Source organism: Strongyloides ratti, assembly GCF_001040885.1.
Source record: "Strongyloides ratti genome assembly S_ratti_ED321, chromosome : 1".
NCBI lineage: Eukaryota > Metazoa > Nematoda > Chromadorea > Rhabditida > Strongyloididae > Strongyloides > Strongyloides ratti.
The window spans coordinates 2,451,124-2,467,943 of record NC_037307.1 but is presented as its reverse complement, the minus strand read 5'-3'; the positions used below and the strand labels follow the sequence as shown (position 1 = coordinate 2,467,943).

Sequence of the window (16,820 nt, the reverse complement as noted above, 5' to 3'; positions counted from 1 at the left end):
TAAATAACTGTCACCTGTTACTTTTACTTTTTGCTGAAATTTATCTTGATTATACGAAAAAAAGTTTCATCTCTATTATAAACAATTTTTTATAAATTTTAAAAAAAAGACAGCGATATTTTTATACAATACTCCCATTTCCTTCTCTCACCGGTTCAGCTGTTGTATATTTTTTTAAAACGTCATACAAGTATTCAGCTTCTGCTATAGTCCCACCGATGTATGTGTTGATCCAGTAGATAAAACGTGTTCTTGAATAATTAAAAACCAATAATTGTCCAAGTATCTGATTTGTATAAACAAAATCCTAAAAAAAAATAATATAATTTTTACATTAAACATACTTTATTGTTAAAATTATTAATAGTGTGGCGACTTAAAAAAGGCATTTCAGATATTTCGTGACTTTGGAGAGAGTTTATAAGCCAACCATCAAAATATTCTACATGAACATAATTTTTCTGATCTGCATTAAAAATTTTTTTAAAAAATGGTGAATGATTCATGACAAACAAGATATAATATTTAACTAAATAATTGTTTAAATATCGACAGAATAAAAATAAGAAATGTATGATTTAAAAAACCTTATCAAAATTAATAATTTATTTTATCAATGATCAATGTAATTATATAACAAAATATCTGTTTGATGTTTACATATAAATTTTTAATTACACGAATATATTTTATTTGAAAAAATAATTTTTCATTGGCCAAAAATATTTTTTAATAAAAAATGTTCTCTTTATACATTTTCTTATAAATTAATAATTTATCATTGAATAATATAATTAATTAATTAATTATTTTAAATTATCAAATTTATTAATGATATATTTGCAAAATGCCCTTATATTTTTAAATGTGATAATAGTTTTGTTTATAAAAATATATCATTGTTCACTTGTTTTGTCATAAATAAATACTATATTTTACATTTTCATTATATTGTTTTCTATTTTTCAATTAAATTTTGTCGAAAAAAAATATTTCTGATAATAAACAATGACTTCAATAAAATATCAAATCTTAAAATATTTAACTGACTTTTATAAATAAAAAAAATAAACACCTATATCTTATAGTATTATTATAGTTATAACAACTAATATAACATGAAACTAAATTAATTTTTTTAAGGCAAATTTAATCTTTAGTGATAGAATCCATTACACCAATTTGTTTCCTCTCCTGGCCTGTTAATTCTAACTCTTTACGAAGATTTTCTCTCATTTGCATTTCTTCTTTCCTGTTTTTAAGAACAGCTGATTTTATTGTAATAAAAAACAAGCCACCTATTAAAGAAAATGCCCCAAAACCTAACCAAATAAAATAGTGTTTATGATCCAATTTTTTATGTTTAACAATTTCTGATCTATAATTCCATTTTTTAGTTATATTTCCATATTTTGTTTCATGTGCCAAGAGTGGTTCTTTAGATTTTATTTTTGGCGGACTAAAATAAAAAAATATAATTAAAAAATAATAATAATAATAATAATTACCTTTGTGAAGGTTTACTAGAAGTAAATCGTTTAATAATACATAAATATTTATTCATCTCCTTATATTATTTATATACAAAAAAACAATTAAAGTAATAGTATTTTTTATGATACATATGTCTCCAAGAAAGCTTCTCTTTAAGAATACATTAAACTTATTAAATGTTTCTTTTAAAATAATATTTTGAATATTTATGGATATATAAATGTAACATTCTAACAAGGATCTATGAATTTGAATATAAATTTCATTTATTAATGTATCCAATAAATAATGATTCATAAATTAATTTTAAATGTTTCATTTTATTATTGCTATTAACAATGAGGGAAAACCATTAATTCAAAAATGGTTTGAAGCTTATTCTGAAAGAGAAAAAAAAATGTATCTACGTGATATTTGGACAACAATGGCAACAAGAAATTCTTTATCATGTAATATATTAGAGTACAAAGATTTTAAAGTTGTTTATGGAAAGTAAGTAATTGTAAAAATATTTAAAATATTAATAATAGGTATTCAACAGTTTACTTTGTATGTGCAATTAGTAAATATGATAATGAATTGATATCAATTTATATAATTGATCGCCTTGTTAGAACTCTTTCACATTTGATACCAAAAATTTGTGAATTAACGTTAGAAGAAAATTTTAGAACAGTTCATCATCTTATTGATGAAATGTTTTGTGCAGGAGAATTACAAGAAACAAGTTTAAAACTAATTTCTGATACTGTTTTTAATCAAGATGTTCTTGAATTTGAAGAAGTCAAAGGAACAAATATAGATGATCAAGATATAAGAAATATTTATTAAATTACAAAAAAAAATTATATTATATTTATGGATAAGTCAAGTTATTATCCTGTTCGTTTTGATGGAACAATTTTTATTACTAAACGTAATGTATTTCCAATATTATTAATAGATACATTTTTGTAGCTTGGATTATCATTCAAAGGTAATCTTTCATTAGACAAAATTTGTTTATTATCGTTATAACTATTACTTATTTCATTAAATAAATTTTCTTCTGATAAATTAGAACGTGGAGTTGATTCATTAGACAAAATTTTTTTTCTGCTTTTTCCATTAAAATATTTTTTTGAAAATGGCTTATAGTAAATTGAATTTTCATAAGTTTTATTATCAACCATTTCTCTATTTTGAACAGGATTATTATTATCTTTTGACGAATAATTCATATTTCCAGTTGTTGAATATACTTTCTTTTTAAAGAAATTACTATCACTTAAAATAATTTTTCGATTTTTTTTAGGATAGTAATAAAAACTTTTAAAAATTTTAGGTTTATCTATATCATTGTAAACTTTTCCTATTTTTTTAAGTTTAATAAGTCGTTCAGGAAACGAATAGATAATATGTAGAAGATAAATTAGAAGAATACAAAGTATATAATTCATAGTAGTTATAAATAAATATATTCTATTTTTAACATTATTCTTATAGTGCATTAATTGTTTATAAAGGATATTAATTAATCAAATAAATATAGAAATACTTTTCAAATAGGTTAAATAAAAAATTGACGAAACAGTGTTGAGTTTTTTTTTCTTTTTTTTACAAATAATTTTTTTATTTCATTCTCAATTGTATTATACTTTTGAAAATATAGTTAGTTATAAAAGTTTTTCTTTGTAGATATTATTTATCTTTTTCAATATTTTTTTATAATCTTCATTGTTATAAAGTTTACAACATTCTTGAAAAAAGTGTTCATTTTTTTCTTTTAATATGGTCATCAAGACACTTGTTAAGCATTGTAAATTAGTACAAGAGGGTTTAAGGTTAAACATCTTGAAAACATATTTATACTGATCACGGCAATTTTTACAAATTACATGATCACAAATACCAAATACTTTCATTTTTCTTTTAGAATTTACTTTGTTACAATTTCCATCACATTTTATTTGAGAGTTTACAAATCTACAAGACATTAAATCAGATAAAGTTGAATCATTTTCAATGTTCTCTAAATTTTTAAAATTTGAATGTCTATTGAATTTTGTTGACAAAGATGAACAATGATTATTACTTGATTTTATTAAATTATCTTCCAAAGAAGTATTCTCCAAATTTTTATATGTAACATTTAAAGAAATACAATTTGTATTAAATTCATTTTTTTTGTATTCAAAAGATAGTTTCTTGACATCAGTTGTAGTCAAGATCTTTGTAATTTCCTTCACAATAAGATCAACTTCAACGGATGTCATTGATAAAATTCACTAGATTATATTTAAACAGTGTGTCTATGTGACTTAAAATTTAATTCCTGATAAGCAAATTATAATAAAATACATGATTATTATTTAAATTTTAATTTTATTTGAAAATAAAGTAATAATAAAATAAAAATATATTATAAATACATTATATTTTATAAAATAGTTTTGTAACATTATTACTATTTTATTTTTATAATAATGATATATATTCAATGTTTTTTCTATCTGTTTAACAAAATAAACGACGATTCCAATGTTATTATTTTTAGAGAATTTTTTTGGAGATGATTTATAGATTATATATATAACGTAAATTTTAAATCAGAATCATAATATCTTTATTTTCAAAAATGTTATTATCCTTTCTTTTATTGTATTTTATTTTTTAAATATTTTCTATTACAATAGAATTTTGAAAAAGTTAAAATTAATCCAACTCACATTAGTAATTATATCTTAGTATAAAAGAAAAGTAGAAGAAATAATTGTTCCCATGATTATCATAAAGACCAATAGCCATAAAGTAATAAAATTATAGTCGTCTAGTAGATAATCATGATTCTCAAGAACAATTATTTCAATGTTTGATCAAATATTGCTATTAAAAAGATGTGCCATTTTAATAATGTTTAAATTAAATTTAACCCAAAAAAGGTGTATTAATTTTTTTTTAAATATACTTTTTTGACATACTTTCATTTATTTAAAAAAATTTTACTCAAGTATTAGTTATTTTAAAAAGATTTTATTTACTCAAATTTTGCATATATAATTTGAGAATACATAGAACCATTATAATTATAATATTTATTTTTTCTAGATAAAGCATAAACTATAAATTTTTTTTACTACGGATAAATGCTTAACAATCCAATGTTTTAAATTTGTCTTGACAAATTTTCCGTATTTTTTCTTCCATTATTTCATTTGTATCCTTGCATTTATGAATAAGACGGTAGGAACGTCGATAATAATTAACTACATCTCTCTCTTTCCACTTTTCAGGATCAATCTGTTCAAGTAGCTTAAGATTTGTTAATCTATCTGCAAATAAAACTAATCTTGCTTCTAATGAATTGTTAATTGAATTAGCAATTAATTTTTGATCTTCTTGCTCATGTGATTTTGATTGACTAGTGTATACAGTGCATTCTTCAACAATTTTTGCAATATCTTCTCCAAATTCTTTTACAATTTGTTCTTTTGTTACCATGTTGTCTTGCAAAACATCATGAAGAATAGCAGCTATTAATACTTTTGGATTATATACATTTGCTTCTGTAAATAATGTCTTTGCCACATCGATACCATGATTAGTGTATGACTGACCAGAAATTGAATGATGACGATCTTTTAAATATTTTTCAGTAAAATCTACAGCTTTTTGAATTTCACGTTGATGAGTAGTAGGAATTACACAAAATTCAGGCAAACTAGAAATGTTGATAAAACGAAGATATGACGTAAAACGTCCAAAATTAATTTGGCATAGTCCTCGTAAAGTATTACCAATCATTAATAAGTCAATAGTTAATAATATATAATTTAAATATCTTTTTTAAATCTAAATAATATTTAGAAAAATAATCTCTGAGATATTCCTGAACAATTGTCAAAAGTACACAAGTCTAATTAATTGTTCAAATTATCGCCTTAAGTTTTTGCTTTAGAATGTAGGAAATATCATCAAAATTCTAAAAAAATAGCTAAAAATGACTGTTTTTTTAAATGGATTCATAAATCTAAAATGAGGTTGTCACTTCTCCAAATAATTACAAACATTCTATCTAAAATTCACAGCTTAAAGCATATTTTTAAATATTGTTTTTTTTAATTTAATTTGTTATCTAAACATATTTTACGTAATCTAAAAATACAAAATTAATAACATTAAATATATATATATTTTTTTTTATTATTTTTCTAAAAATTTTATTTTTTTTATAATATGTCAGTTGCATCAAAACGTCGTCATGTTATTAAAAAAATACAAATGGAACTTGTATTACCAAGTGAAGGGCAGATGATTGCACAGGTTTTATCATCATGTGGAAATAATTTATTGGAGGTTGAAGATGAAAATTCAGAAAAATATTTAGTTAGCATGCCGTCAAAATTTCGTAAATGTATATGGGTAAAAAGAGGCCAATTTGTTGTTATTGTTCCTATCAAAGAAGGTGATCGAGTAAGAGCTGAAGTTGAACATATTCTTGATGAAGAAAATATTTTATATATTCGTGAACATAAACAATGGCCAGATAAATTTGAGGAACATGCATTAAAAATGACAAGAGAAGCTAAAAGAAATACTAAAGATTCCAATTTAGAAAGTCATTGTGGTATTGATGCTGATATGTTACCACCCAGTGATGATGATGATGAAGAATATAATAGTGAAGATGAAGAAGAATATTATAGTGAAGAGGATAATGAATATAACCCAAACCGTTCAGCAGCACCAAGATAACTTGTTAATTACTCGTTGTTGATTTTTTTGTTATTAAAATTTTTTACATTATTATTTTACCAGTTACATATTTATCATTGAAATGATTAAATGTCATTTACACATATTTCCTCTTACGGTTAATAGATACTAATGATAATATGGAAATTATTTATATTATCAATTACACACGTATACATTTTGATCTACCTATATTTATTAGACAATTATGTTCAACAAAGAAAAAGTAATATTCTTTTATTTAATACGACAAAACTTTGTAGTATTAATATTTTTGTCATACATTTTCTGTAAGTAGTTGTGAACTTTAAAAATATTAGAAACGCCCAGTAATGCAAAAATTATATACTAACTTCAAAATATAATTTTATTATTAAAAAAGTGGTGCATGCTATGCTTTTTATTTTCTTTCTATGATAAAACATTGGGAAAAAGTTTTACATTCTAAATATGATGGTTGTTTTTCAATTTAAACTTTATCACAATTTCATTTGACTACAAAAAATTATATGTATATATTGATTTACTAATTTATAAATATTACCATTCAACAAATTAATGTTACCGATATAAAAAGATTAATTAATATTTAAATATTATTAATTGTGTATTTTTTTGTATTTCTAGAGGAGATTTTTTTTTACAATGGGAAATAGCTCAGGATCTTTATTACTTCAAGAAGATGAAATTCGATTAATTGCTGAAGAAACAGGATTCTCAAGAAATCAAATAGTTAGATTGTACTCTAGATTTCTTTCATTAGATCGTCAATCACGTGGTTATCTTGACAGAGAAGATTTACTACGTATTCCTGAATTAGCAATTAATCCATTAGGAGATAGAATTGTAGATGCTTTTTTTACCGATAAGCAAGAGGAAATAGATAAGAAAATTAATTTTAGAGATTTTATGCGAGTACTAGCACACTTTAGACCAATATCTTCATCACAGAATCTTAAAATTAATAGCAGGGATGAAAAATTAAGATGTAAGTAATAATATTTTTTAAAATAGCATTTTAATATTGTTATCTTTAGTGGCATTCTCAATATATGATCTTGATAGAAGCGGTTACATTACACAGGATGAATTTAAAGTCATTCTAAATATGATGGTTGGATCCAATATTACATCTGAACAATTAGAATGTATAGCAGAGAGAACAATTACCGAGGCAGACTCTGACAATGATGGTAAAATTTCTTTTGAAGAATTTTGTAAAGCTATGGAAAAAACTGACATTGAACAGAAGATGTCAATAAGATTTTTGAATTAAAATATAAAAATTTTTGATACCATTTTATGGTATACAATAATACAAAACTATAAAAATGCCTTAAAAATTTCAAGATTTCTCAAAATTTTATATGTAGAAATAATTCTTGTAAAAAATTTTGTAATTTTAAAAAGAATATATATGTATTAAATTATGTTATAATAATTAAGTGTATTCTTTGTAGTTAGAAACAAAATTTTTGAAAGTTTTGTAGTTGTGTAGTATTAGAAACGGTTATTATTATTTATTTTAATAATTAAGGTAGTTTGTATTTTGTTCATTCATCATTCTGTTACTAATAGTAAATAAAAGTAATGTTTACCAATTCTTTTATATCAAAAATATTTTCTTTCTTAAAATAATATTAAAAACGTGTTTGGTTGAAAAATTTTGATACTAAAATTTTAAATCTTCCATAAAATTTAAAATAGAATAAATGACAATACGACAAATAAAGATGTATGTTGTATAATAACACATTAAATGTGATAATACTTTAATATAATTTTTGAACACTGAATTTATGTGGTAAATATAACTAGCACGTCATCCTTAGCAGATGCTATTTTTAAGCGAGTACAAGTTGTTTGGCAAAAGTACGACCTTAGATACGTTCAGAAAAAAAGAAAGCAACGAATTGTGTAGATTGCATCATATTTCAGTGTGATGTATATCAAGGAAAGTTGCAAAACTAATCATCTGACCTCTGTGTGACATTATTAAACAAATTAAGGTTACGCTTTATTCAGATGGTAAAAATGTTTTTTATCAAATTTTTTTAAAAAAATAAAAAAAAAAAATCCATTTATAATGTTTTTAAAATTTGGATTTAAATACACGTTGACAAGATAACAAATAAAGGTATATACATCAAATCAATTAACTTTAAAATGATAAGTGTTTTTTAAAATTTTTTACGTTAACGCAAAATTTTTCTTAACTTGCAAAGATAAAAATTTTTATTAACTTGTTTACCCTTCTAGAATTGTGATAAATTAGTTATCAAAAAATGATGTATTTCTAAAAATTATTATGTTTTCGATTTCAAGATTTACACACCTGAATTTAACAAATATACGAACTAAAATGAATAAAACACAAATTCTAACATTAAATTAATATATTATTATAAAAATATTCTAATTATCAAAAAATACATACAAATTTTAGCGAAGGTCAAGATAAAATTTTAGAATTTTTTAACTAGTTTCTGAATCTATGCAAAAAATAAAAACATCAAAAAGAATAAATTGATTCTAAATTAACCTTTTAAAAGACATTTATTGTCTTTAGTCATATTACTATACTGTAAGATTGACTGAGTTATTTAAAGATCAAGAACAAAAAATATTTTAAAAAATTTTAATTTATGTTTATACCTAGCTTCAAAATTAAGATAAAATGAACTAATTTTTTGAAATCTATTTCCAATAAAATTTCATTTAGGACCAAAGTTCAAAATATTACTATATCTCTAGTGACGTTTGGGATATAAAAATAATAACAATAGATTACACAGAGAAAAAGCAAATATTTTTTATCCATATAGATGGTATAAACAAAAAAAATTGCTCATTTTATTGTCAAAAAAAGTATTATATTTGAGTGATACTATTTTATACTTACATATATAAAACCTTCGCGCATTATATTATAGAAAACAAAATTTTATTGAATATAATTTTTGAATTTCAAAATAAAATTATTTTTTAAAAGTTAAAAATTTAAAATGATTTTATATTTGTATTAAAAGGATCTAAAAGATATAAGAATGAATGTCTTCTTTTCTGTATACTCATGAAGAAATATCACATGTCATATTTCAGAAACTGTTAAGAACAAAAAAAAGTTTTAACCTACAATATATCTTTAAAGTCAAAAGAATTCCAGCATATTTAGTTCTATTTTTACAAGAGCTTATATACCCAAGTTATAAGCTCATGCTTGAAAATTTTTCAAACAACGTTTTTGGATCATATCTCAAGAATGGTAAGTCCTATAAAGATGAGATTAACTTTAATGAATTTCCCGTAAAAAACTGATCTAGAATTGCCAAATTTTTCAAGAGAAATCAAATGAACCTAATTTTATGGTCATAAGATAAATTTCAGTCGAGATATTAAAAAGTCGAGAACAATGAATATTTAGAAAAAATTTCCGCCTTTCATCATATCTCGCTTGAAAATAAAGCTATGTAAGAGCGGTTTTTTGCAATCAACTTCTGAAAGATTTTTAGATAGAGTCTACCTTTAAAATTTTTTTATAACTTCAACCATTCTTGAGATATAAAAAATGATGACAAAAAATTGAGCGCGCAAAAATATGACGTTTCATATCTTGAAAACTACTGAAAATTAGAAAAACTTTTTAACGTGGACTATATCTTAAAAGTCAAAAGAAGTCCAGCGCATCAAGTTTCATACTCATAGGAGCTCATTTGTTCAAGTTATAAGTTCATGCTTGAAAATTTTTCAAACAATGTTTTTGGATCATATCTCAAGAATGGTAAGTCCTATAAAAATGAGACTAACTTTAATGAATTTCCCGTAAAAAACTGACTTAGAATCAATAATTTAATTTTAACATTTTCAATAGTATCACAGAAGTCGTATTTTTGTTAAAAATATTCCCCACTTTCGCCTTCAAACTTTAGATGGCTGTAACTTCTGAACCGTTAATTTGATCATAGTCATGATTATATGCAAAATTCATTATTTTAAAAGGGCTATCGAATGAGCATAGTAGCATTCAGAAATTCGAAAAAAAAGTTTTTTTTTAGTGCACTATTTTTAAGGGCCAGGTCGGAAGTTTAGAATATTTTTGAATAACTTTTGAACTCTGTCAAAATTCATAAAATGTTTGAAAAAAATTATATATTCTGGAATAATTTTTCAAGAGAAATCGAATGAATCTAATCTTATGGTTATACGATAAATTTCAGTCGAGATATTAATGAGTCGAGAACAATGAATATTTAGAAAAAATTTCCGCCTTACATTATATCTCGCTTCAAAATAAAGCTATGTAAGAGAAGTTTTTTGCAATCAACTTCTGAACAAATTTCATATAGGGTTTACCTTTAAAACTTTTTTATATCTTTAACCATTCTTGAGATATAAAAAATGATGACAAAAAGTTAGGCGCGCAAAAATACCACATATCATATCTTGAAAACTACTAAAAATTAGAAAAACTTTTTAACGTAAACTATGCTTCAAAAGTTTATAGAAGCCCAGCGCATCAAGTTTCATACCCATTGGAGCTCATTTGTTCAAGTTATAAGTTCATGCTTGAAAATTTTTCAAACAATGTTTTTGGATCATATCTCAAGAATGGTTAGTCCTATAAAGATGAGACTACTTTCAATGAATTTCCCGTAAAAAACTGATCTAGAATCGCTAAATTAATTTTAATATTTTTGATTGCATCACAGAAGTCGTATTTTTATTAAAAATATTCCCCACTTTCGCCCTCAAACTTTAAATGGCTGTAACTTTTTAACCATTAATTTGATTATAGTCATGATTATATGCAAAATTCATTATTTTGAAAGGGCTATCGAATGAGTATAGTGGCATTCTAAAATTCAAAAAAAAAAGTTTTTTTGTACACAATTTTTAAGAACGAGGTCGGAAGTTTAGAATATTTCTAATAACTTATGAACTTCGTCAAAATTCATAATACTTTTATTAAAAAAATTATATTCTAGATTAATTTTTCAAGAGAAATCGAATGAAGCTAATCTTATGGTCATAGGATAATGTTTAGTCGAGATATTAAAAAGGCGAGAATAGCGAATATTTAGAAAAAATTTCTGTCTTTCGTTATATCTCGCTCCAAAATAAAGCTATTGAAAAGCAGTTTCTTGCAATCAACTTTTTAAAGATTTTTAAATAGAGTTTATCTTTAAAACTTTTTTATATCTCTAACTATTCTTGCGATATAAAAAAAATTGATCGTAAATTTCTTTTTAAATGTTTTTTTTTTTAATTGTGTTATAGAAGTTTGTTTGTTTAATAAAATTTGTTTACATTCATGTTTCATTTTGATTAGTTACAACTTCTGAAATTTTAATTTCATATTATAAATGATTATATTTGAAATTTATACTTTATTTAAGATTAGTATATAAATATACTTTTATTTGGAAATTAAATAAAATGACTGATAGAAATAAATATAATTTTATTCAATTATAGTTTTTTTTTACAAAAATTTTATAATATTGAAAGTATTATTTTTGTCATAAAATGTAATAAATTAATTATATTATATTAAAAATATGAATATATTTTAACTATAAATTGAAAAAAAAAGTATTATTAGACTTCATTGGATGTATTTTACACATAGGATAGTTGCTTAAACTTTTGAATTCAAATTATCTGGTTTCAATGATTCAACATTCTTCAAAGTATCATCATCATGATTAAGCTATAAGAATAAGAAATTTTAATTATATGATTCAAAATACTTACTTTTATAGTGATACTTTTTTGTGTTACTTGTTCTTCATATGGAGTTTGTGGTGGATTTATTCTTTTGTTGAACATAGCATCATTTACAGATTTTGAAACGTTCTTTGTTTTATAATCACCTTTTATGTTATTCTCAATTTTTGAAGTTTGGTTTTTTAGTAAAACATGTGTTGATTCTGTCTTTTTAGATTTACAATTTATAACTGTTAGAGAAAATGACAAAAAAATGTACAGACATATTATCATTATCATCTTATTTTATTCAAATAATTATTATATAATGATATAAAATAAAATTGTAAATTTAAAAGAGAATATTTAAAATAAATTTGATTTGAAAATATGTTTATAATTTAAAAATTATTTGAAAACTAAAATTATCTAAAAATAGCAATATAACAAGAAGAAAATATATAGATATTTAAAATATTGTAGTGTTTTTTTTAGTTGATAATAAGGCTTTTATTTTGGGTATTTTAAAAATATGATTATCTTTGTGCTAATATATAAAACAAATACTTTATTAAAATTTTAATTTGAAAAACCATATTAAATTAATATTAAAAATAAATCATTTAAAATAAACAGAGATAGAATAAAATACATATTTTTACTTATACTATTGAATCTGAAATTTTAAAACATTTTTAACAAAGTTAAGAAGATACTGTTTCTTATTTTAAAAGCAATATAAAAATGTTTTATAGTATAAAATAATTATATTAATTATTATATTGGCAATAAGAATAAGTCAATTCTTTCTCTGATTGTGCGAACTGCTTCCTGATAACGGTTTCTTTCATAAATATTTTTAAAGAATATTTTAACTGGAGTATTGTGTTCTTGTGTGATTAACATAAAATGGGGATATAGATCAAATAATTCTTTATTTTCCAAGTCATGATTATATGGTTTTGCAATTCTATTTGGACAGTTACATTCTTTAATTGGATGTTCTACAATAAGATATTTAACTGTAGTGGGAATTTTAAAGTTGATAGGCATATTAACATATAGAAATTCTAAAGATGTCAATTTTTCTAAAATATCATTAATACGAATTCTTACATTCCATAATGTCAATTCTTTTAAATTTGGCAATGAATTATTGATAGCATTTACCATTTTAGTAGTTAGTTTTTCATTGGCAATTATTGTTAATTTAGTAACAGATTGTGGTAAATTTTCTATAACATGGCGCATCAACATATGTAAAGGAAATGGTAAACAATTAAATTCTGATAAATTTCGTATTGATATTTCAGAAACAATACAAACTTCTTCTAAGTAATAACAATTTCTTAAATTATCTAGTGGCCATTCATTTTCAAGTTCAGTTCTATCTATTCTTCCACTTCTAGGTGGAAATGCAAATTGATATAATGCACTTGGAAAATAAAAAATCATAGAATTTAAACATTGTAATTTTGCTAATATTCCATTTAAATCACTCTGAGGTGCATAAGTAAAATTAAAATGTTGAATTTTGTTAAAATCCATTAAGCTATGCATATTAAAATCTTTCAATAATGAAAGATAATGCCAACTTAAACGATGATCAATTTTTATATTTAATTTATATTTTAATAACATTTTTAATATTGTCTTATTTTCAGGAGTATGATATAAAATTGTAGTTCTATAAAAAGTATATATTATATGTGATTGTCTTGATAAATATTCCACAAATGGTTCAAATTGTTTTATCTCATTATCTGTTAAATTTTGTTGTTTTCTTTTATCTATACAAAAACCAAACTCTTTTAAATTTTTAAGATTAGTAAAAAAGTTATTTTTGCTAGTACTTTTATCAGCATAATATTTTAATATTGAATTTATATTAATATTTGTAATAATTTTAATTTTGGAGCTTTTTAAATATCTAATTACAGCTAAAGGAAATCCTGAAGGAAAATTATTACAACTATCCATAAAATTCAAAATTCTTGCATTAGTAAACATTTCAAAATATTCATCTATAACTTTGGCAATTTTTGGTGCATAATCATCATACTTGTTTGTTAAAGTTATTTTTCTTTGATCTTCAATACGAAAATGTATCTCATCAACTAGATCTCTCTCTTCAGGAAGAAGTGATCCATAAAAATTCTTCTCAATATTAAATGATTCATTATTTAAAAATAAATTTCTTATCCTTCCTGTTCCTGGAACTTGGCGCTGTTTCTCTTTATCATTTATTATTAATGTAGTACAAAATTTTCTTTTTTTTAATACTAATTTATTTTTAGTTAATGATACACTTCTATATGCTGCTCTACATGATAATGATAAATTATCCAAATCATTTATAGATAATATATAGCTTAATAAATTCTTAGCAAAATATTCATTATTTAATACAGCCAAAAATGTACCTTCATCTGACATGATTACTAGAAAAGTAAATAAATTTAACTAAATAAATATTTTTATTATATACTAAAGTAAATTATATCAAAAATTATTTCTAAATATTTAAAGAAATTAAAATATTTCCAATTATATGGAAGTTGCTACTGCAGTTAAACTATATGTAATTAACAAGAAAAAGATAATATTCTATAAAATGAAAATTATCAAAAATCAATAAAACAGTTGGCATTAATTTTGTAATTAAAATATAATAAAATAAAATTAGAAATATATTATTCAACTTAATTATTACATAAAAATTAATATTTTATTAAATATATTACATTTTCATTAAACTTAATAATTAACTATTATAAGAATATTTAGTGATAAAAATTATAAAAAAAATTTTTTATAAATAGTTTATTTAGTAGTAAATAATTTATTTATTTTTTTAAACAACCAATAACCAAATATATTAATAATTTAAGAAAAATTTTAATTTATAAATTTAATCTTTTTAAGAATTTGAAATAAATTTCAAAAAAAAAATCTTCCAGTTATTTACTAAAATTATACTTAATTATAAATAATTTATAAAAAAAAATTTATGATAGTTAAAAATTTTTTAAAAAATATAAATGATACATTTTTGATAATTTTTTAAATTAAAACAAGTATGCATAATTTTATATATTGGTGAAACGACTCTTTAAAATTGATTACATTAAAAATTTAAGTATAATTCATTTTTTGAAGAAATTCAAGGAAAATATGTTTGTGAATGTTATCTTCAATATTTTTAATAAATTTGTAAAATTTTTCTTTTTATATCATTTTCTATATTTAAAAATTTGATGCTTTGCATATATCTGGAATAATTTTATATTTCGATTCAAAATCTCTAGACTTCCTTTTGAAAATTTTTTAATATCAAAAAAATAACTAATATTTAGTCGATTATCTTTTACACACAGTGTCAATTACATAAAAACATTTTTTAATTTTTATTTTGTCATTCTTATGTTGAAATAATTTTAAAGTAATTCATAAACATAACATCATTTACCTGCAAGTATCAGATATTTTTAAACTAATTATTGAAGAAAAAAAATACACTAACTAAATAATAAAAAATTTTATAAAAAAAAAATTGCTACATACTTTGTTGATAAAAATACTTAAAAATTAGAATTTACCAGAAAAAGAAACTACTTTTATATCCAATTATTTTTTACTATGAATCTATTTAGGATACCATTGTAAAACTACTTTTTTCATTTAAATTTTTTTTATTCGTCTAATAAGATTGTAAGCTTTGATCTTCAGACTTTTCAATGTGATCATTTTAATTAATCATAGATTAACAAAAACACGTTTTTTTTTAAAGTATAATCATGTGGTTATAGGAAAGAAAGGCCATATACTTCGCCGATAACACAAAAGTTCTTATCGCCGACATAAAATATTTCTAGTAAATAGAGATGACTAATTATTTACTTGAAAAAATTTTTTATTTTAATAGCAATGAAATAATTATCAATAAATAAAATTTTTTTGTTATTTACTATAAATCAAATAATGTTTATAAAGTATAAAAAAAATAAAAAAAACAACTAATAATTTATCAAAAAACATCTACATCTGTAGATAAATCTACCCTGATTTTTCTACGACATTTTTATATACATTTCTTTGAGTAAAAAAAATCATTCTCTAATATTTAAACTCTTGGTCTTGCTTCAATTTGGGTTTTACTTATATCTTCTAATGCATCACTTAATATTTTTAATAATTTACCAGCTTCATTAATTTCTTTTTTTAATTTTGCAGTTTCCTGTTGTCGTTGAATGTTAATTTTTGCCAATTCATTCGCAGTTCTTTCTTCATTATTTTCAGTTGATGGTAATGATTCAATTAAATTGTCAATAATTTTAGATGTAAATGCAATATCAGAAGCATAAACTTCACTTAAATTTTCTTCTTTGATAAAATCTGTCACCTCTCCTAGTGGACATGGTCCTGCATTCATTTGTAAAACTCCAATACCATTAGCCATTTGATCAGCTAAATTATTTATAGAATCTTGTAAGCTAGTTATTCTATCAGTCATTTTATAAAATCTAAAAAATTTTACATAAAAATAGTATTAATTTTTTAAAATTTATTAAAAATAAAAATAAACATTTATAAAATATACGTTTTTTATTTTGAAATTTTTTAGAAATAGAAATAATTTAACATTTTGCCATCAGTGCGCAAAAATATTCAACGTCTACAACAGTGTAAACTCATCTGACACGCAAAATTTTCTTCATACGGCAAAAACACCAACAATTTTATAAATTTTAAAACATTATTATTAATAATAATAATGTAATAAATTTAAAAATAGATAACAAAAAGATATTTGTAAAAGTATTTGATAATGGTGAAAACAATTCTTGTTAAGATAACTTGAAAATAAAGCAATAGACGTTTTACCA

The 16,820-nt window shown here is 22.0% G+C and overlaps 11 protein-coding genes across 11 annotated transcripts; 3 read left to right on the top strand and 8 right to left on the bottom strand.

Annotated features, from left to right (window-relative positions):
* Positions 1-121: 121 nt before the first annotated feature.
* On the bottom strand, positions 122-506 carry SRAE_1000076900 (Barrier-to-autointegration factor, BAF family-containing protein; the record flags this gene model as incomplete). The annotated part of the gene is made up of 2 exons (XM_024647644.1): positions 122-307; positions 345-506. 2 exons carry the CDS (start codon positions 504-506, stop codon positions 122-124), a joined length of 348 nt encoding a protein of 115 aa, XP_024501701.1.
* A 643-nt stretch (positions 507-1,149) lies between these two features.
* Positions 1,150-1,564, bottom strand: SRAE_1000076800 (Hypothetical protein; the record flags this gene model as incomplete). The annotated part of the gene is made up of 2 exons (XM_024647643.1): positions 1,150-1,459; positions 1,509-1,564. 2 exons carry the CDS (start codon positions 1,562-1,564, stop codon positions 1,150-1,152), a joined length of 366 nt encoding a protein of 121 aa, XP_024501700.1.
* Positions 1,565-1,804: 240 nt separating this feature from the next.
* On the top strand, positions 1,805-2,325 carry SRAE_1000076700 (Longin-like domain and Adaptor protein complex, sigma subunit family and AP complex, mu/sigma subunit domain-containing protein; the record flags this gene model as incomplete). Its single annotated transcript, XM_024647642.1, has 2 exons — positions 1,805-1,986; positions 2,025-2,325. 2 exons carry the CDS (start codon positions 1,805-1,807, stop codon positions 2,323-2,325), a joined length of 483 nt encoding a protein of 160 aa, XP_024501699.1.
* A 44-nt stretch (positions 2,326-2,369) lies between these two features.
* SRAE_1000076600 (Hypothetical protein) lies at positions 2,370-2,714 on the bottom strand (the record flags this gene model as incomplete). The annotated part of the gene is made up of 1 exon (XM_024647640.1): positions 2,370-2,714. One exon carries the CDS (start codon positions 2,712-2,714, stop codon positions 2,370-2,372), a length of 345 nt encoding a protein of 114 aa, XP_024501698.1.
* A 435-nt stretch (positions 2,715-3,149) lies between these two features.
* On the bottom strand, positions 3,150-4,460 carry SRAE_1000076550 (Hypothetical protein; the record flags this gene model as incomplete). Its single annotated transcript, XM_024647639.1, has 2 exons — positions 3,150-3,704; positions 4,407-4,460. 2 exons carry the CDS (start codon positions 4,458-4,460, stop codon positions 3,150-3,152), a joined length of 609 nt encoding a protein of 202 aa, XP_024501697.1.
* A 163-nt stretch (positions 4,461-4,623) lies between these two features.
* Positions 4,624-5,277, bottom strand: SRAE_1000076500 (Guanosine-3',5'-bis(diphosphate) 3'-pyrophosphohydrolase MESH1; the record flags this gene model as incomplete). The annotated part of the gene is made up of 2 exons (XM_024647638.1): positions 4,624-5,039; positions 5,091-5,277. The coding sequence occupies 2 exons, from the start codon at positions 5,275-5,277 to the stop codon at positions 4,624-4,626; spliced, it is 603 nt and encodes a 200-aa protein (XP_024501696.1).
* Positions 5,278-5,709: 432 nt separating this feature from the next.
* SRAE_1000076400 (Probable RNA-binding protein EIF1AD) lies at positions 5,710-6,228 on the top strand (the record flags this gene model as incomplete). Its single annotated transcript, XM_024647637.1, has 1 exon — positions 5,710-6,228. The coding sequence occupies one exon, from the start codon at positions 5,710-5,712 to the stop codon at positions 6,226-6,228; it is 519 nt and encodes a 172-aa protein (XP_024501695.1).
* Positions 6,229-6,873: 645 nt separating this feature from the next.
* Positions 6,874-7,504, top strand: SRAE_1000076300 (EF-hand domain and EF-hand domain pair-containing protein; the record flags this gene model as incomplete). The annotated part of the gene is made up of 2 exons (XM_024647636.1): positions 6,874-7,216; positions 7,266-7,504. 2 exons carry the CDS (start codon positions 6,874-6,876, stop codon positions 7,502-7,504), a joined length of 582 nt encoding a protein of 193 aa, XP_024501694.1.
* Positions 7,505-11,866: 4,362 nt separating this feature from the next.
* SRAE_1000076250 (Hypothetical protein) lies at positions 11,867-12,228 on the bottom strand (the record flags this gene model as incomplete). Its single annotated transcript, XM_024647635.1, has 2 exons — positions 11,867-11,938; positions 11,983-12,228. The coding sequence occupies 2 exons, from the start codon at positions 12,226-12,228 to the stop codon at positions 11,867-11,869; spliced, it is 318 nt and encodes a 105-aa protein (XP_024501693.1).
* Positions 12,229-12,711: 483 nt separating this feature from the next.
* On the bottom strand, positions 12,712-14,370 carry SRAE_1000076200 (Hypothetical protein; the record flags this gene model as incomplete). Its single annotated transcript, XM_024647634.1, has 1 exon — positions 12,712-14,370. The coding sequence occupies one exon, from the start codon at positions 14,368-14,370 to the stop codon at positions 12,712-12,714; it is 1,659 nt and encodes a 552-aa protein (XP_024501692.1).
* Positions 14,371-16,057: 1,687 nt separating this feature from the next.
* On the bottom strand, positions 16,058-16,447 carry SRAE_1000076100 (Mediator of RNA polymerase II transcription subunit 21; the record flags this gene model as incomplete). Its single annotated transcript, XM_024647633.1, has 1 exon — positions 16,058-16,447. One exon carries the CDS (start codon positions 16,445-16,447, stop codon positions 16,058-16,060), a length of 390 nt encoding a protein of 129 aa, XP_024501691.1.
* Positions 16,448-16,820: the final 373 nt, after the last annotated feature.